Below are 17,655 nucleotides of genomic sequence, written 5' to 3' on the forward strand. Positions count from 1 at the left end.
AAAATAGACCAGCACGATGAGTGAAAAAGAGTAATCACCCTGACATATTCCTAATAATCCACCTCCCTCGTGCTGCTCCCCCCGAGCTCACCCAATCATAAAGTGTCAACAGTGACCTACAAAAAGGGAATCCTGTCAAGCCTTACATGTTTAAAAACATCAATCACAGCAGACAAAGAGGCTGCATTGAATTATACAGCATTAACCTTCAGGGCTTGCATATAAAGACCACAGATTTATTTATGCTTGTGTGTTAAGAGCCTCTGCACTGTTCCTTACAGCAAGCTGGCTGCCAAATTGATGAACCTGCTCAGCCCTCAGCAGGAGTCCACCATCGTTGATTAATGAGCGCAAACTTGTGAAAAAGGGTAAGAAAAGAGAGACAGGATGGAAATGGGTGAAAACACAATTATTAACTGACCAGAAATGTTACTCCTTTTTGGCCCTTTCAAAACACCAAAGGACAGAAAGACCCTTAAAAGAAGCTAAAGGTACCTTTTTATCTACGAGCTGGTACATCTCACGTCAGATAATGAAGGTGTGTTTAATGTCATTCCCACTTTAAATAAATGTTTTTTTACAAGTGTCGTTTTCTGTGTTATAGCGATGATGAGTTTCATTAGCTTTTGGAGCCTGAATAAGCAGAACTGCAACATTCTTAGCATTCAAATGGCGAGACGCTGACTCCTTTGATTTCTCAACATTAAAAGCTCATACTAGAAAGTGACACGTGCTTAAACACTTCTCTCTCTGCAGTGGTTTTCAAGGACAGGAGCACTGAATAAATAGGAGGGAAATTTAGTGACCTTCTACCTGTGTTTTGATTCATTGGCTGTTACTAGATGCATGCATAACACATCAAGGTTGTGATCCGACTTATCTCGCTACCTTGGCTACTGGAGCTATTTAAATGATGGACTTCATCAGGAACAATGTGTCCTGCCATTTCACTTAAAGTGTGTGAACAAAGGCCACATGCTAGTTCATTACTATCAATTACACCTGTTTAGACATATCCGTTCCGTTGTGCAGAAAAATAAAGGACGCATGCAGGTGAATACTAAAGGACAAATGTTAAAAGGCAACCAAAATATGCTCTTCAGTACAATGATATCACAGCCTTGAGAATCTGCCAATACTGAGATCAGTCTGAAACATTCTTTTTTAACAAAATTACACTTTTTCTCCATAGCTCATATGATAGCTCATATGTGCAGCCTGTGCTTCTTGAAACATAAATTTGATATTTAATATTTTTGGTTTTAATATATGATCCAGCAATTTTGATCCGTATCGGGCCAATACCAATAATACGGATTAACATACTGGCTCAACCCTCTATACTGTGTACCACAAACTGGTGTCAGACATTTCACTCTCAATATTAAGTGTTCAGGAAAATCACATTTGTCAATGATAACATTGACAATGGTTGAATTCCATTTCGCTGCTTCAGCAATCCTGGCATTGTGCATGCACCTCAACCCTTACATGAACACTTGATTACGCGCAAAATATTCACACGAGTCGGTATCGATAATCATCCTGATCGATATCTGATCATTAAAGGTTGACCTGTGCAGCTAAATCAAAAGTAAATACACAAGTTATTTGTAGATTTAAACTTCCTAATGGGAAGAAAAGAATCGTTTTGTTGATTGTACAAATATGACGTACAAACTGACTGTAAGCATATTTTCAGGCAAACTGCCTAAAATGCTAATTTCAGGTTATTGTATAGGATTTATGGGTCAAGACAACCTACTGTATCTACATGATTTACTGTGCGGTAGTCATGCTCTACTCATGCACCGTGACTCAATACTTCCAGCACCATGTGTCGGGTCAGGATCAATGGAAAAAACTATTTGAAATCCGATTTCAGCAGCCAGACTAGTGTCAGACATCTGTGATTTACCTCCAAATGTGGCTTGAATCAGACAAACTAATAGGGATGAAATTGATTGAATGATGATTGAATATTGCCTTCGAACACAATGTAGTCATCAGAACATTATTAAAACAACAATAGTTTCTAAATTGGGAGTAAAACACAGTTTCGACTTGTGGCAAGCCCTAGGTCTAAACTGTGTTTGCAGTTGGGTTGGCAATCAGCCTGCTTTAAAATCAGAATTTATAGTGTTTATCTAAATGTTAAGCATGACATCAAAGACAGAGAAGTCTAACTTATTAAATTCCTATTTATTAAATGATTGGTTTCTATTCAGCTCAACAAAATTCAAGGTTGTTTATCTTTCAGACCTATTCTTCTCGCTCGTGTCAGATAACTCCGTTTTAAACAGATGGTGCTAATTTAAATGCCCCAAGATGGCGTGTGTCTTATTATGAATATGAAAGCATAAAATGAAGGATATTGCCATAATCTCAAAGGGTAAATTTTAGCTGCATTAGCAGCTGCATGCACTTTCCTTCAGCCTGAGGAAGCCAAGAAAAGGAGAGGATAGACCAACAGGCAGCTCACACGGGTGACATAACAATGAAAGAGGAAAAAAATCATGTACTGTTGGTGGGCGATTACATGAAATGCTGTTGCTAATGCACTAATGCACACAAGCAGACAGACGATACACTTTTTAAAAATACAAGTGTGCCGTGAGATTGAATACTAATGTTCTGACAAGCTTCATCTTTTCATCTTACTCTAATTCCTGGTAAGTTTACACATTTTAGCTCTCAGAAACTCGATGACTGCTGCTTAGTGCACTAAAAAGTATCCTTTTCACCAACAAGCTTGACAGTTGTTATGTAGCATTCATTCAATATTTAGTTTACACTATTATATTACTTGTAGTTGTTAAGGGCACTGCAGCGCAAGCACAAACTGCAGATTGGAAAGACAACGCCCAAATATATAGGTATCATTTACTAACTGGTCACTTTTTTAGGTCCACCTATTCAACTATGTTAACACAAATAATTAGCCAAATATACAGCAGCAACTTATTGCATTTAGGCATGTAGACACGGTCAAGACGACATACTTAGGTTCAAACAGAGCATCGGAATAAAGACAAGTTAAGTGGCATGGTTTTGATGCCAAATGGCTGGTCTAAATATTTCAGAAAGTTCTGATTTACTGACATTTTCACACACACGTCTACAGAGAATGGTCTGAAAAAGCAATTCCCTGGATGTAAAATGCCTTGTTGTTGCCAGAAGTCAGGGAAGATTGATCAAAATTATACAACTTTCAGTCATTGCTGAAGACTTGATGTACACGCTAACCCGACTGGTTTCAGCAGAAGACGACTGAAAGACTGGGGATCACGCATTAAACTGCACCTGACGAGGGATCACAGACTACATGATTTTGTCAAACCGACTGGAGACAATCGAATGCTTCAAACTCTCACGAGAGCGACCAAGTCTGCGAGCAAAAGGGTAAACAAACATCACAAACATCCTATACCCGCTACTTCCTGTCATCTTCTGGCAGTATTTCCTGTGCGTTTTCATTGGCTGTTGGCGACATGCCTTTGCAGTTAGGTCTGCAATCAGTAAACACTACCCCGATTGCATCCAGAGTCGGCTCAAAAGATGACTGAGGTCGGGTCTGTTACCCTCACACACTAACAGATTTCTGTGCCAACAACTAGCCATGCCGACTGTCCCCAACTAGTCCTCACTGGACTGGTGCAGACTCTGCCTAACTGTGAATTGTGGTAAAAAAAAATCTTGTTTGTCCCCAGCTTTAGGCAACAGTCAGTACCAAAAAGATAATGCAGAAGATCATTTCTGAATGCACAACATGAAGATGGAAGATCTGCAGCTGCAGAAAATCAAAATGGGTGTCACTCCTGACACTTTAATAGGTGTCATTTGAGCCTAATAAAGTGGGCAGTCCGTGTTTATTAGTCATACCAGGCGACATCTTAACAATGAGATTAAAACCTCTTTTGCAAGTAAGAGACTTCTGGTTAACAGTGTCAGCAAATGGACAAACACATTTACAACAAACGACACAAAAATAGTGGAAGACTAAGAACACAGCACAAAGGCAGCAATCATTTAGCCTTCATTTATCAGTTAGTTAAGGCAACAGCAGCTAGCAGGGAACGAGGGTTTTAAGTTTGGATTGAGCATCGTACAAGGAACAGGGACCAGGAGAATTAACTGTTTCAATTATTTTCTCCGTCTCATTTTCATGTTTTCATCGTCCTGCCATTATTAACGTGTGTGTTTCAGTCAACGGCTGTGAACCAGCTGGCAACAAAGACAACAGCATCCACGCTGCATGCAGAGGTAAAGACTGATGAGAGAGCAGCGCTGCCTCAGCTCGGCTCGGCTCAGACACAAACACAAAGTCAAAACTCTCTTCTTTTTCGAGCCAAGTTACACTTTCAAACACAAACTCAAACCATAGTTCCGGTGGGAACTTACATTTAAATCGGCGACAGCGAAAAAAAACCCGCAACTTTTTATGCTAACTTCATTTATCTCAGTTCAGTTCAGTCCGTGTGACAAGTGTAAAGAAAGGGAAGGATGGAAGGAAGGACAGGACGGTGTTAAAAGCAAAGGGACCGTTAGCTTTAGCTGTTAGCTAACCTGCGAATTACCATCACTGACCGAACAACATAAGCTGCAGGTTCAAAAGTCTCTGAAGGAAAAAAAGAAAAGAAAAAAGAAAGAAACACACGAACATTTAAACTCACCTTATCGTCGAAAAGCGGTGTTTTCATTTAAAAATGGCGAATGAAAAATAATAACACTAAAAAAAAAAAAACCTGTTTATTTACTTCCCAGTTTTGAGCAGTTGAGAGGATGTAGGACATGAGGAGAAGTGTGGCGTTAACTGAGTGTGAGATGAGCGAGAGTGGATCTGTGGAAGCCTCTCTCTCTCTCTCTCTCTGTTCCTCACTACCTCTCTCTCTCTCTGTGTGTGTGTATGACTTTGTGACGTCTCCTCGAGGCTTTGACAAAGTAAGAGCAGAGAGAAGAATTATCTGTGATTCAAAAAACAAACAAAACAAAAAAGAATATTTCAGATATCCACAACTTTATTCTCTTCCCTCAGACACATGACATCACACTTTCCCTTCATGTGTGTGCTGTCTGTCATTACACATAATATCTTTGATTCATTTGTAGATAATATCCACAGTGTGAGTTGTAGATACCTGTAAATACTGTCATAATATAGTGTGCTACATAGATATCTTCAGAATTAAATGTTTATTCTGGAGCTTCATTATCAATTAAGTTTACTTTCTCCATTAATTGATTAATTAATTGATTAATTGTTGAGCCCAATAAAAACAAAAAAAGAAAGAAGAAACATAAAATAGAAAATAGCTTTTATATAGCAAAATGAATCCATTATAACATGGTTTGGAATTAATTTAGTAGTCTTTTACCAAGCAACTACTCTTGTTTATTGTTGCCTTGTTGATTCTTTGCATTTGAATAATTGTACATTTTGCAGCACACTTCAAATATGTACAAAGCAGTACAAGACGGTGTTTATTTAAAGGTGCATTATGTAATAAATCTAAAGCAACTGGCCATAAAATCCTCCTAAAATGTCACAGATTAAGAAAAAAAAAATTGTGGACCACAAATCATGTTTTGGCATGTGGCGCAACCTACCAATCATTGTAGTCAGTAGAGTCTCAGCTGCCAAGCAACCATGGGTTGCCAGTTAGGTCTGAACTACAGTGGCGGAGAAAACGAAACCTAAAAGGTATTTTGAATTTGAGTGTAGTAACCATTTTTGGCCACATTCTTACATATGGCGCCTTTAAATATTAACTTGTTACAATTTAAAGTGCTTACTTTGAACAACCTTGTGCATAGATTTTGAATCAATCTGGCAAACAAAGAAAATAAATTAGTGTGAACAAATGATGCATGCTTTATAATGAATGTTTCCAATAAGCTTTCAAACCTAAAAAAGAGACGTTCAAACTGTTCATTGAAGGGAAGGTGTGCATCAGTGGTAAATGAATATATATGTTATTTTGTCTAATTGTGTGAACTGAACTGAAGCTTATAGTGCGATACAGAAACTGTCAACAAGGCATATTTATGTCGAGTAAGTGTGTGAGTGAGTGAGTGAGTTATTTGGGGCTCTACTTGGCCAAGAACAACCATCTGTCTTTCTCTCTGATCATTAAGCAAGAACACAGTTGGCCAAACATGACGCACAAGGATGTGTTTTATCATTACACTCCAACCAACAACGGTGTAATGGAATCACACTGTGCTGCAAACCACAAACAGTACTTTTAAGCGTGCTGCTTATGATTATGTTGGAACTAAAGAGAATCACGTTTAAAGGTTTATTTCCAACACGTCGTTGCACTAGCCCGCAAAAAACAACACAACATGTACGACAAGGAGGTGGGAGAGGCGAAGCTAATCGTACCACTTCTCCATGTCTCAGCAAATGTACTTGCCGATGAAAACCATGTTTTCTAAAACGATTAAATCATTTTTGCATGGTTTTTTTTTGGGAGCAGATTGTGGATTGCTCTGTACATGATTTTTACTGTTTGATCAGTAAATGTTAACATTTTTGATTTTGAGATCAGTGGATTTATGTGATCTCTGTATTGTGAATTATATAATTAAAGGTGCATTATGTAATAAATCTAAAGCTACTGGCTGTAAAATCCTCCTACTATGTCACAGAGACTCAGGAATAATGTTCATATAACAAACTGAACTCACCAACAACAACAGTACAGACAACATATTTGCATTAAAAAAAACTTTTGCAGACTGCAAATCATGTTTATGTTTTGAAATCATGTTTTGGCATGTGGCGCCACCTACCGCCATCTAACAATCATTGCAGTCAGTAGAGTCTCAGCTACCGAGTAACCAAGGGTTGCCAGTTACGCCAGAAAACGAAACCTAAAAGACCTCTGTATTTTGAATTTTTATGTATTAACCGTTTTTGGCCACATTCTTACATATGGCACCTTTAAATATTTCCCAAAACATCTGCACAGTAATTTAAATAGTGGTGGTAGTAACGGTAGAGAATGTGTTTTTCTTTACTCGCTATTGAAATGCTTCCTGACAGTTTGTTTTCTATGCGTTTTTATGTGACACTTCATCTTCCATAACAACCTAGACATTGTATTCTCATGTTGCACGGAAGCATGAAGCGTCTTAAGAGTGTGATGCAATTCTTCCCCAAAGAGAAAAAGGAAGAAGCTGTGTTTAGGTGGAGCGCAATTCAAGGCACTGTACCTTTTTTTTTCTCCATATTACACACAATGTTGTGCTAATTGGATACAGTAATTAAGGCACAGAGGCACATCTGAATTAAAGATGTGGGGGAAGAAGGAAAAAAAAAATCCTTGATCAGCATTTGTTATTCAAAACAGATTTATTTCCCTGTCCACTGTCCCTTGTGCTCATTGATTTTTCCTTCCCTCCTCTCTTTAATTCTTTGCCATTGTAGATGCAGCCACTGACAGGACTGAGTGAATGAGAACACACGACACAGAGGGAGCCACACACAATACCTGCATTTCTTAATCGTATTGACCATCTTCATGCGAATGAGTCATACAATAGATCAGAGTGTCCTCACTTCTCTGCCTATTTTTTTTTTCCCTATAAAAATATCACCCCATTTGGTCATTTGTAACACACGTCGTCGCACATAATGGCTGAAAAGCAAGCACCGTGTTGGGGGGGGAAGGGCAAACACTCTGTCCTCTTTTTTTTTTTTTCTTTAAAGAGTCTTGATTAAAAAGTATAATGAGATACCAAAGACACAGCAAAGATGAATCTCTCTGGAGACGTGGTGCAAAACAAATGAAGGCGCCGCTTTTTGTTTTCAATTATTATTATTTTTCTATCAGTCCTTCAGAAACCCGTAAGGCAAACGAGTTGGACTGGGTGTCACAAATAATACGGATTCTAATCATGTCAGCGCACAAGTCCTCTGATCCATAGCAACAAAGAAACTGCACATGCATTTTAGAAAATAACAACATTGTCCTGAGCGCGGAAACCTGGACACTCAGAGCTTAAGTTTGTGTAATATGCAGCGAACTGTGACCTGAACTCTGCAACTCCACGTGCTTTGTCAGATACTGACGCAAAAGCTGCAGTTTTAGTTGACATTTTGCATGAAGCATAATGTAAATATGTCATATTCTGTGCATTAAAACAGTCAGATTTAACACATTTGCACATTCACAGTGTAATATAACCATATATAGTGTGTGTACAGGGCTGCTTTGACATTGAACAGTAGAGTATACGGCAATAACAGCAGATCAGGGGAGCAAGCGCCTAAATAGTGGTCATTGTTTTTCCCTCTGTTTATAGCAGCATGTTTTGTTCATGGATTAAAAAAAAATGGGAGGGGGTGAAACCTGAGACTTCAGGGACATGAGAAACAGATGCTGTGCACTCCTGTGTACAGACACCTTTCACAGGCAAAAAACAGCAACATGAAGGATGAGTGAGAACATGAAGGATGAGTGAGAACAAAAATAACCAGCACACACTGGAAACCATGAGGGGGGAGAAAAAAGATAAAAGACAAAGGACTGTTTTAAAACCACAAAGACAAGAAAGAGAGAGAAAGAGAGAGAGATTCCCACAACACGCCGGGCACATTTTACCTGGAATATGGAAATATCCACATGATTAATTATTGTGCTGCTCATTTTCATTCCATCTATCACACGAGTGTGTGTGTGCGTGCGCTCAACGCCAGTGTCCATTTTAATTTGTCATTCTGGGTCAGCATCAACCCAGCCCCGTCCTTTCACAGGCATCGGTGTGGCAGACGTGTTAATGAAATCATTGCTGCTATTATTTGAGTGAAAATCAGCCGCTAAGAGGTTTTTTTTCTCTCTGATGAGACGACAGCCCCTCTGTGAGGAAGACACTTCAAACATAAACATATGCTGCAGTTACACAGGAATATGTGTGATGAAAAGAAAAATAATAATTATACTTTTTTTAATTTACTTATTTATTATAATTATTATAAATGCAGGTGCTTATTTTCTGTTGTAACTGATGACATAACTGCACGTATAAGATTGCAATACATTTCAGATTACCTGGCAGAATTTTTACTTCCACTTTATCAATCTCTGAAAAAAAATAGAGAGAACATTTAGATGAGGACAGCAGCTCCAGAACTTCGTTAATGTCATGTTTTATCTCTAATAAATAGCTGCATTACCATGAGAGAGAATCTGGTCTTTGAAGAAGCCGTGAACAGAGTTTGAAAAAGGAAAAGGAAGCCACCTCTTTAAGTGTCTCTTTAGCCCCCCGTGTTCAAATTGCTGACATACACTATATACTATAATAAATGTGAGACATAATCTGTGGACTCATCTTACATTACTCATTAATAATTGGCTGAGAGAGCTCAGGGCTGTTGGACATGACTTCACCGAGGAAGAGGACTTTGACCTTAACCTGGAGAAATGATCTTTCTCTTACATAGGAATGGATTCTGTTTGTCCCTGCAGTGTCAGAGAGAGAGAGACTTGACATTATGTGAGTCATTGTCCCACCTGGTGGCCAAACACAGAAATTATATGGAAAGTAAAAAATGTAAAGCCATTGTTGTGTTAGATCTGTTCCACAACATAACCTTTGAAAAGTATTTTTCCTGCAAGACGTCAGCAGAGTGAGACTGGACATTTGGAGGGAGCGACACTTTTCCATGACAGTGATTTAGATATCCTTTATGAAATAATTAGACCCAATCCCTAAATTTGGCATCGCAATTCATCATTTTCTCCTCAATTACGCGTCAACGTATATCTTTAGCAGCCATGTTCTATAAAGCTCGATCTTTTTTTGGACTTGCTTATTTTTTGTGGGACATCTCAAGAGTTTGGGGGGCGGGTGAAATATGACAAGAAATTAAAAAAATATATATATACCCAGTTGTCAGATTAATTCCATAAAAGCAAAAGCAAGCCATTCTTAGAAACATTATTTTAATTTGAAAAACACACAGAGGCTCAGGTTCTGCCAAATCAATGCCAGATATTGCACAAAAGCATATTAATACTGTTTGGGGGGGGGAGAGAACAAAACACAGTTAAAAGGGGGTCAATATTGTGCAATTTAGCCATCATGCAGCCAAATATAGATTGTCTTTAAAAGGTTGATCAATTATTTCCAAAACTAAAATCACGACCACATGAAAAAATGGATTTCACAGGGCGGCAAAAAAACATAATACTGAAACAATAACTTCTGCTTTAAAAATACACGAATGAGACTCAACTGTGGTTTTAGTTTCACCCAGTGTAACAGCATTCGCTCATCGTAATTACTGCTCAAATGATTGTTCGTCTCGCATCTCATCTCATCTCAATTTACATCACAACCAAGATTTTCCAGAAGGCCTTTTGGCAACAAAACAAGTCTGTGCAGATAATTCAGCACAGCACAGTGCCACTTAACAAAATGCAGCGAAACTGGTCAGGAACGAGTCCGGAAGCAGAAAATCCACTTTCTGGACTCTGGAACTCCACTACATTTACATACACGTCATCACCATGCAACCGATCACACTACATGCGCCCTTGACCGCATCAGATTAAACATTCACCAATCCACGATTGAATGAATTCATGAAAGCACACTCACAAACAAATTTTACAACTTTTCGACTTGTCAGCCTCTATAAGTCAATGTGTCTGTTCTGGAGAAAGTGGCATGATTTCTGGCAAAATAAAACGATCTATGATCAAATGAAAGCATGCACACTTTTGTGGAAATGTACTACTCAGAAATATGAATCAGGACATACTGTACCAGCCTCTTTTAGGTTGATTTCTAAGTCTCCCAACTTTATGGAAATTAAAGACCATATATGGGGTCTGTGAAGTTCTCATTTGTGCAGGTCATAGTCGTCTTCTGTAGTCAGCTGAAGACACGTGAATCAAACCTAACTCGGGCAAGTCAACTACAGAAGATGACCATGCACGGGTTAACTCGCAAAATTGATCTATGACTGCTTTGCTCTTTTAAACATTATATTGCATATGAGAGAAAACAACCCTTGATTAAACCCTTGATTTCAAAAGTTATTCAAGCATCTGATACATCCATTATGTACAACCAAGCGACGAATTTTGAGGAAAATTAATCAATCCGAGAAAATGACGAGAAGATTCTCGCGTCAAAAAGCAAAGTAGTAGGGAGATATTTATGAGCCAGAGTGAAGAGGTTAGTGTCAGAGAAAGGCCTGGTCATTTTCCCCTCACAATCACATTACATTACTCCAAGTCATGACTTATATAACGCGTGTTATCCCAAAAGCTGTCTCAGTAACTGCTGCAAGAGAGGATTTCTCTTTACATGAACGCCCACTGGCCAGGTGAGAGTATACGCTCTCTCCTACGGTACACTGTCGGTTTCCTCCGCCTCCACCAGGCAGGACTGGTCCGCGTTGTCCAGGACTCGGAACGGAGGGTGGTACTCGAACGCCGTCAGGATAGTGGAGCCGATGTTGTGTTTCTGGTGCAGGAACCAAATGACCGCCGAGACGCCCACGATACCAACGACGCTGAGAATGACCAGGGTGGAAATCAGCACGTTGGGTTCTGAGGAAGACAAGGTAGAACGCAAGGAAGGTGAGTGCTGTGATCCTGAAGTTAATTTCAATACCTTTTTAAGACTTTTTCCAAGACCTTCTCAAAATATTTTTAGACCTTATAGCCACTTCAAGCTGTAATCAGCAACACATATAACTTACAAAACAGTTTAGGTTTGCAATTAAATCTATAGAGCACAACCATACAAAGTAACTCATCAGCTGGAAAAAATAAATTAAACCAAAGGCAAGGTTTAATAAAATAAACAAGAACACTTTGTCGCAAGATGCGTAACGTCCTGTGTACATGCGCGGCACTGAGCCGATCTTGCTTATAGTTGTTTTTAACTAAAACGGGGGGGAAGATAAATACATCCATGCATACTTTTTGCAGTCAAACTCTATGGACAAAATGTAATACCTCATGAAATTTTGACTTTTTAAGGGCTTTCATTTTCCCAAAATTGATTTCAGAGATGGCAAACTTCACCCCATTCATGCAACAAGCCTCTGGCGGCCTCTGTTGGTCATATTGGCAAGTGCAAGTGCGGAAGCACCGAAATACACACAGAGGCACCAATAACAAATGTTGACTTACTCTGCTTGGCTTCCTCTGCTTCTGTAGCGGGGAGAGAAAAAAAAGTCTCATTAAAAATGTACTCATTAAAATTCATTTAGAAATTTAGAAGAAACTTTCAAGGAGAAATAAAGACGAATCTTACTCTGCGCCGCCTCGCAGATCACTCCGTTCTCCACGTCGTCCAGGCAGCTCACTTTCTCCCACTTCCCCGTGTTGCTGTGCAGAGCCACACACATGTCCAAGGGCGCCAGGTCTGACGGAGACGAGCCGTCCTCCCAGTTAGTGAATCCCACAGCGTCCTCACCTAACCACCTCATGTCGTCACCTGACAAGACATGCCAATCACTACTGCGGCCGCACAACAGGCAACCAGAATACCAAGCACCATCACAGGTAGTGTCGGCCATTTTGTCGGTGAAATTGAAGGGCTCCTCTTCAGCATCTTCAGGTCAGCGCTCACACAAACTGCAATGATGTGTCTTACATTAAAAAAAGAATATTAGAAACAGGTGAGCGATACACATTCATCCTGCTCTAATGTAGAGATAGACCGATATCTTTTTTTCAGGACCAATACCGATCATTAGTAATCAAGGAGGCCAATAACCGATATTTGGAGCTGATATTCATTTGCAGTACAAGTGAAAATATTGGCGGCAAAAAACACCAACACAAAGGTGCCATATGTAAGAATGTGGACAAAAACGGTTACTACATTCAAATTCAAAATTCCGAGGTCTTTTAGGTTTACTTTCTGACGTAACTGGCAACCCGTGGTTGCTCGGCAGCTGAGACTCTACTGACTGCAATGATCGGTAGACGGCGGTAGGTGGCGCCACATGCCAAAACATGATTTCTAAACATAAACATGATTTGCAGTCTGCAAAATATTATTTTATTCTAAATATTTTGGCTGTACTGTTGTTGTTGGTGAGTTCAGTTTGTTATATGAACATTATTCCTGAGAGACATATTAGGAGGATTTTATGACCAGTTGCTTTAGATTTATTACATAATGCACCTTTAACTTTGTTTAAATGCCTTCAACCATATGTTTATTAATCAGCTTTTCAGATTTGCAACATGTTTAAGGTTTTTTTTTATCTTCAACAATAGACATCTTTGTTTTCAAAATTTAAATGTATAAAATTGGTCTCTTATTGGCCGTAGGATAAACAAAAAAAAGAGGCAGATTTGCATCAAAACGCCGAATATCGGCACCAATAATCGGTCTATTCCTACTCTAGTGTGTCAGCGACCTCCACTGTGCTTCCTGTGACTGCTTAAAAAAAAAAAAAAAAAAGATTTCTTGAAGCTGTGCCAGGATTTATAGAGAATGATAAATCAGTTGTCACGTAAGCTTTCAAAACTAGCTGGCACAAGCAGAAAACAGAGGAGACGCTTCCAGATAAATATGTCTTTTAGGAAATGGAGCAATAAATGAAACAGAGATAGTCAGATTCAACACAGACAAAGCAGTCCACAAACTACTGGTAAACTTGTACATTAGTTCATCTCAAGTTAAGAATACATATACACATATACATGCACTAGAACCAAGTTTCCCACCTAGCCACTTTCTGATTGTCCCCAATAATAATCAGATTTTATCCAAAAGGAAGTAGCCACCAGAATGTTTCCACAGTCGTCCTCCGGTCACATGGTACTTACTGTTTGTGTCATAGCTCATTCCCAGCCACACGTTGACTTTGCCTTTCCACACCTCTGAGCTATATTTAATAACAAAGGCATTCTCCTCTGCACTCTGTATGGTCAAAAGCTCTGCAAAATACCAAAGAGGGCACAATATGATGACACAGCACGGACGTCTTCCTGATACACAGCTGAACTTAAAAAAGAAAAAATGTGTCACGTACCAAAACCCTGGCAGAGAGATCTTGCTCTCTCAAAGGTATAGCTTTTTATTTTGTCTTCTTCTCCGTGGACGAAGTGGTAACATCTGTCTTGAAAGAGCACCCAGGTGCGTCCGTCTGCAGGACAGTCTGAGGAAAGTTATGACACACACAAAAAAAGTTGATGAATGTTGGAGAACTGACTTTTTTCTTTCAAACTAACTGGGATATTTTAGGAAGTACATTAACAATACACCTTATAAACTGAACCAGCTCAACATCCTACACTGTGTCATAGACTGTACAACCCTGTTGGGAAGTTTCAACTTGTGACCATTGTTCCTCTTTGCTGGTCCAGTTTTCTCAGTTTCACAAAGCTCCTTTCGATTTCCTCCATTTTGATTTTGGAGGACTATGTTCCATCTAGTTAAGTCATTGACTCTGTATTAACAACACAATATTAACCGCATTAAGACAACAATCTGAATAAGACCAGCATCAACTTGAATAATGGCCACACATGACTTGGAGTAAGACATGAGGAGTATTCCGACATCTTAATAAATAATATCCTCATATGATGCTCCATAAAGTATTGTTGTGTACCCATCCAGTAAAATTACCATATTGATTGCTTGTTCAAAAATATTATTTATTTATGCAATATTTTGGAAAAGAAAACACTCAATTCCTATCCTTATTGTTTTAAATCAATAAGGAAATTTATGTCACAGTCAGCTGGAGGACTTAAGGTCAAATAACTGATAGTGGCTCTTTAGTAAGTTGTTATGCCACCAAAAAAAATCTTAATATTTGTATGTAGACGCATGAATTATTTATACTTAAATATAAATAAATGCAGTTTATTGTGGTTAGTGCATGTGCGTGCAACTGCCACTATAGCCCAAGTTCATTCTCATCATTAAAGGCTACCATTAAATTTAATGTTGATTAAAAAAATAAATAAAATAAAATAAAATACATTTGCAGACCGCAAATCATGTTTATGTTTTGAAATCATGTTTTGCAATGTGGTGCCAACTACCATAATCTACCAATCATTGCAGTCAGTAGAGTCTCAGCTGCCGAAACCTAAACGACTCGGTTATTTTGAATTTGAGTGTAGTAACCGTTTGTGGCCACATTGTTACATATAAAAAAATATATAAAACATAATGAAATGTCAGATTAAGTCAGAGGTTAAGTTATGCTCCTGAGTGAAAGTTTAAGGAGCCAGGGTTATTATTAGTGTTGGATTAAAATAATAAGCCGAAAACAATGAGAAACATTTCACAAATCTAAGGTGAAACATGTGTCTTGTCTCAAAGTGTGTTTGCATAGTATATAAACATAATATCATCGATTAACCTGTTGATTTTCTTAATTGATTAGTCCATAATTGACACAAAATGTTATAATCTGATGAATGGTGTTTCCCAAATCTCGAAATGTCTTGTTCTGTTCACAGAAAAAAATCACTCCAACTGATTAATCAATGATCAAAATAGTTTAAGATTTAATGAATTATCAGCTAATCGGTTAATGGTTTCAGGCCTAATGAACACTGGACCTCTGTTTTATGAGTGCTGAAGGAAATGGTACAACATGCTACTGAATTAGCAGCCACAACTCCACACACCTGTACACAGAAAGGGGGAAATATAAGACAGTAATAGAATATCATGGAATATAAGGACACAATTAACTGGTATTTCACAAAATGAGAATGTAAACAGTCAATGCAACATAACGTGTTTTGACATTTCGTTAGCCTAATAGCATAAGTAATTTTTGGGGGGGTAATTGTGATATCTGCCTAACTTTACCAATGTGCTTTCCCTGAAAACGTTCAAATATGACTTAGGCAACTATGCTATTATGCTAACGACGCGCAGAGATGCGATTAGTCCAGAAAGTTCTGTCAGAGCAGATGTTGAACCACTGTCTAACTGTGGTTCCTGTCACAGTGAAGCAGTGACATTACTGTTAAATTAAGTTTCATGTTAAATTTGACCGTGTCCTCACTGAGTTGGGTAACAGCACTTGTTTACATGACTGTGTGCAGCTGACGAACAAACACAACTAATCGCAGCACTGTGAAAACACACGGGGCCTACGCGAGCCTGACATGACATGACGTCTCCTCTCTCCCTCTCTCTTACCTCCCGCCACAGCAAACTTCAGCTGAAGACACAACACGAACAACACGCTCAGCAACAGTGATCCAAGATGGTGGTGGTTTTTCTGCTGCGGCTCCATGACAGCGAAGGAGGAAAAGACACAGCAGTCTGTGCAGCAACAACAGCAGCAGCAGGAGGAGGAGGCGAGTTTTACACGGACTGTGTTGATCGACTTCTAGAGCCACAATCTGAATCTGACTGAACTGAAATCCCTCCCACACACACACACAAGCGCGCGCGCACACACACATGTTTGCGCAGCAGTCGTAATGAGGACACTCGTAGACATAATGCATTCCCTAGCTCCTTACCCGAACCTTAACTATCATAACTAAACCCATAACCCCAACCCTAATATTGACCCTTAAACCAGGTCTTAACCCTGAAAAAGCCCTTAAAACTTGTGGGGACCAGACAGAATGTCCTCTGCTTTCCCTTTCATCACTCGCTTAGGTTTATAAGTTGTTCGGTACTCACAAAACCAGGTCTTTTAGCCCTGAAAAAGCCATAAAACCGTCTAAAATGCGCACACAAAGCTAGGTTTGTACGTGTTTTGGTCCCCAGGAAGATATAAAACCCCTTGAACCTTGACAAAAATGTCTTTACTTACCTAAACTACGTCTCTCTTCGGTTCTTAAGTTGTGTGGTCCTCACAAAGATAACCTTACCGGAACACACACACACACACACACACACACACACACACACACACACACACACACACACACACACACACACACACACACACACACACACACACACACACACACACACACACACACACACACACACACACACAAAGCGAAAGAGAGATAAACATAATGCATTCCTTAGCCACTTTCCCTGACCTTCACCATCAAAACTAATCCTTACCCTAACCCTAACGTAAACCCAGTTCTAACCCTGACCCTAAAACCAGGTCTTAGCCCTAAAAAAGCCCTTAAACCGTCTAAAATGCCCCCCCACAATGTGAAAATGTGCCCACAAAGCTAGGTTTGTACGTGTTTTGGTCCCCAGGAAGATATAAAAGCCCTTCAACCTTGTGGGGATAAATTACTTCTCTCTTAGGTTCATAAATTGTGTGGTCCTCACAAAGATAACCTTACACGAACACACACACACACACACACACACACACACACACACACACACACACACACACACACACACACACACACACACACACACACACACACACACACACACACACACACACACTCAGTCACAAAGAGGAGGGAGTCGAAAACAACAACAACTCTAAAGCTTTTAGTGATAATGTGTTCAGTGGTTTCTATACTTCAAACACTCTTTAAATTGATTATTTAGCTCCATTGTTGTCAAAGTGTGGTACGTGTACCACCAGTGGTACGCTAGCTTTCCATTGTGGTACTTCAGTAGAAATAAATCAGATATACTGTTCTACTGTGTATATATATACCAGGGTGACTGTAAGAATTTAAATACATTAAATAATATTAATTTGAG

At 39.2% G+C, this 17,655-nt stretch overlaps 1 protein-coding gene across 1 annotated transcript; it reads right to left on the reverse strand.

The window, feature by feature from the left end:
• Positions 1 to 6,710: 6,710 nt before the first annotated feature.
• cd302 (CD302 molecule) lies at positions 6,711 to 16,329 on the reverse strand. Its single transcript, XM_083908295.1, has 6 exons — positions 16,153 to 16,329; positions 14,015 to 14,140; positions 13,809 to 13,919; positions 12,280 to 12,462; positions 12,156 to 12,176; positions 6,711 to 11,567 (listed from the first exon to the last, which is right to left on the reverse strand). The coding sequence occupies exons 1-6, from the start codon at positions 16,247 to 16,249 to the stop codon at positions 11,362 to 11,364; spliced, it is 744 nt and encodes a 247-aa protein (XP_083764421.1). The 5' UTR covers positions 16,250 to 16,329; the 3' UTR covers positions 6,711 to 11,361.
• Positions 16,330 to 17,655: the final 1,326 nt, after the last annotated feature.

Source organism: Microchirus variegatus (assembly GCF_963457635.1).
Source record: "Microchirus variegatus genome assembly, chromosome: 22".
NCBI classification, from domain to species: Eukaryota; Metazoa; Chordata; class Actinopteri; order Pleuronectiformes; family Soleidae; genus Microchirus; species Microchirus variegatus.

Coding starts and splice junctions, on each gene's coding strand:
- cd302 (XM_083908295.1), bottom strand. CDS start 16,249: ATGGAGCCGCAGCAGAAAAACCACCACCATCTTGGATCACTGTTGCTG. Junction 13,920..14,014: donor ATCTCTCTGCCAGGGTTTTG/GTACGTGACACA, acceptor GGTATTTTGCAG/AGCTTTTGACCATACAGAGT. Junction 12,463..13,808: donor AATGAGCTATGACACAAACA/GTAAGTACCATG, acceptor ATGTCTTGTCAG/GTGACGACATGAGGTGGTTA.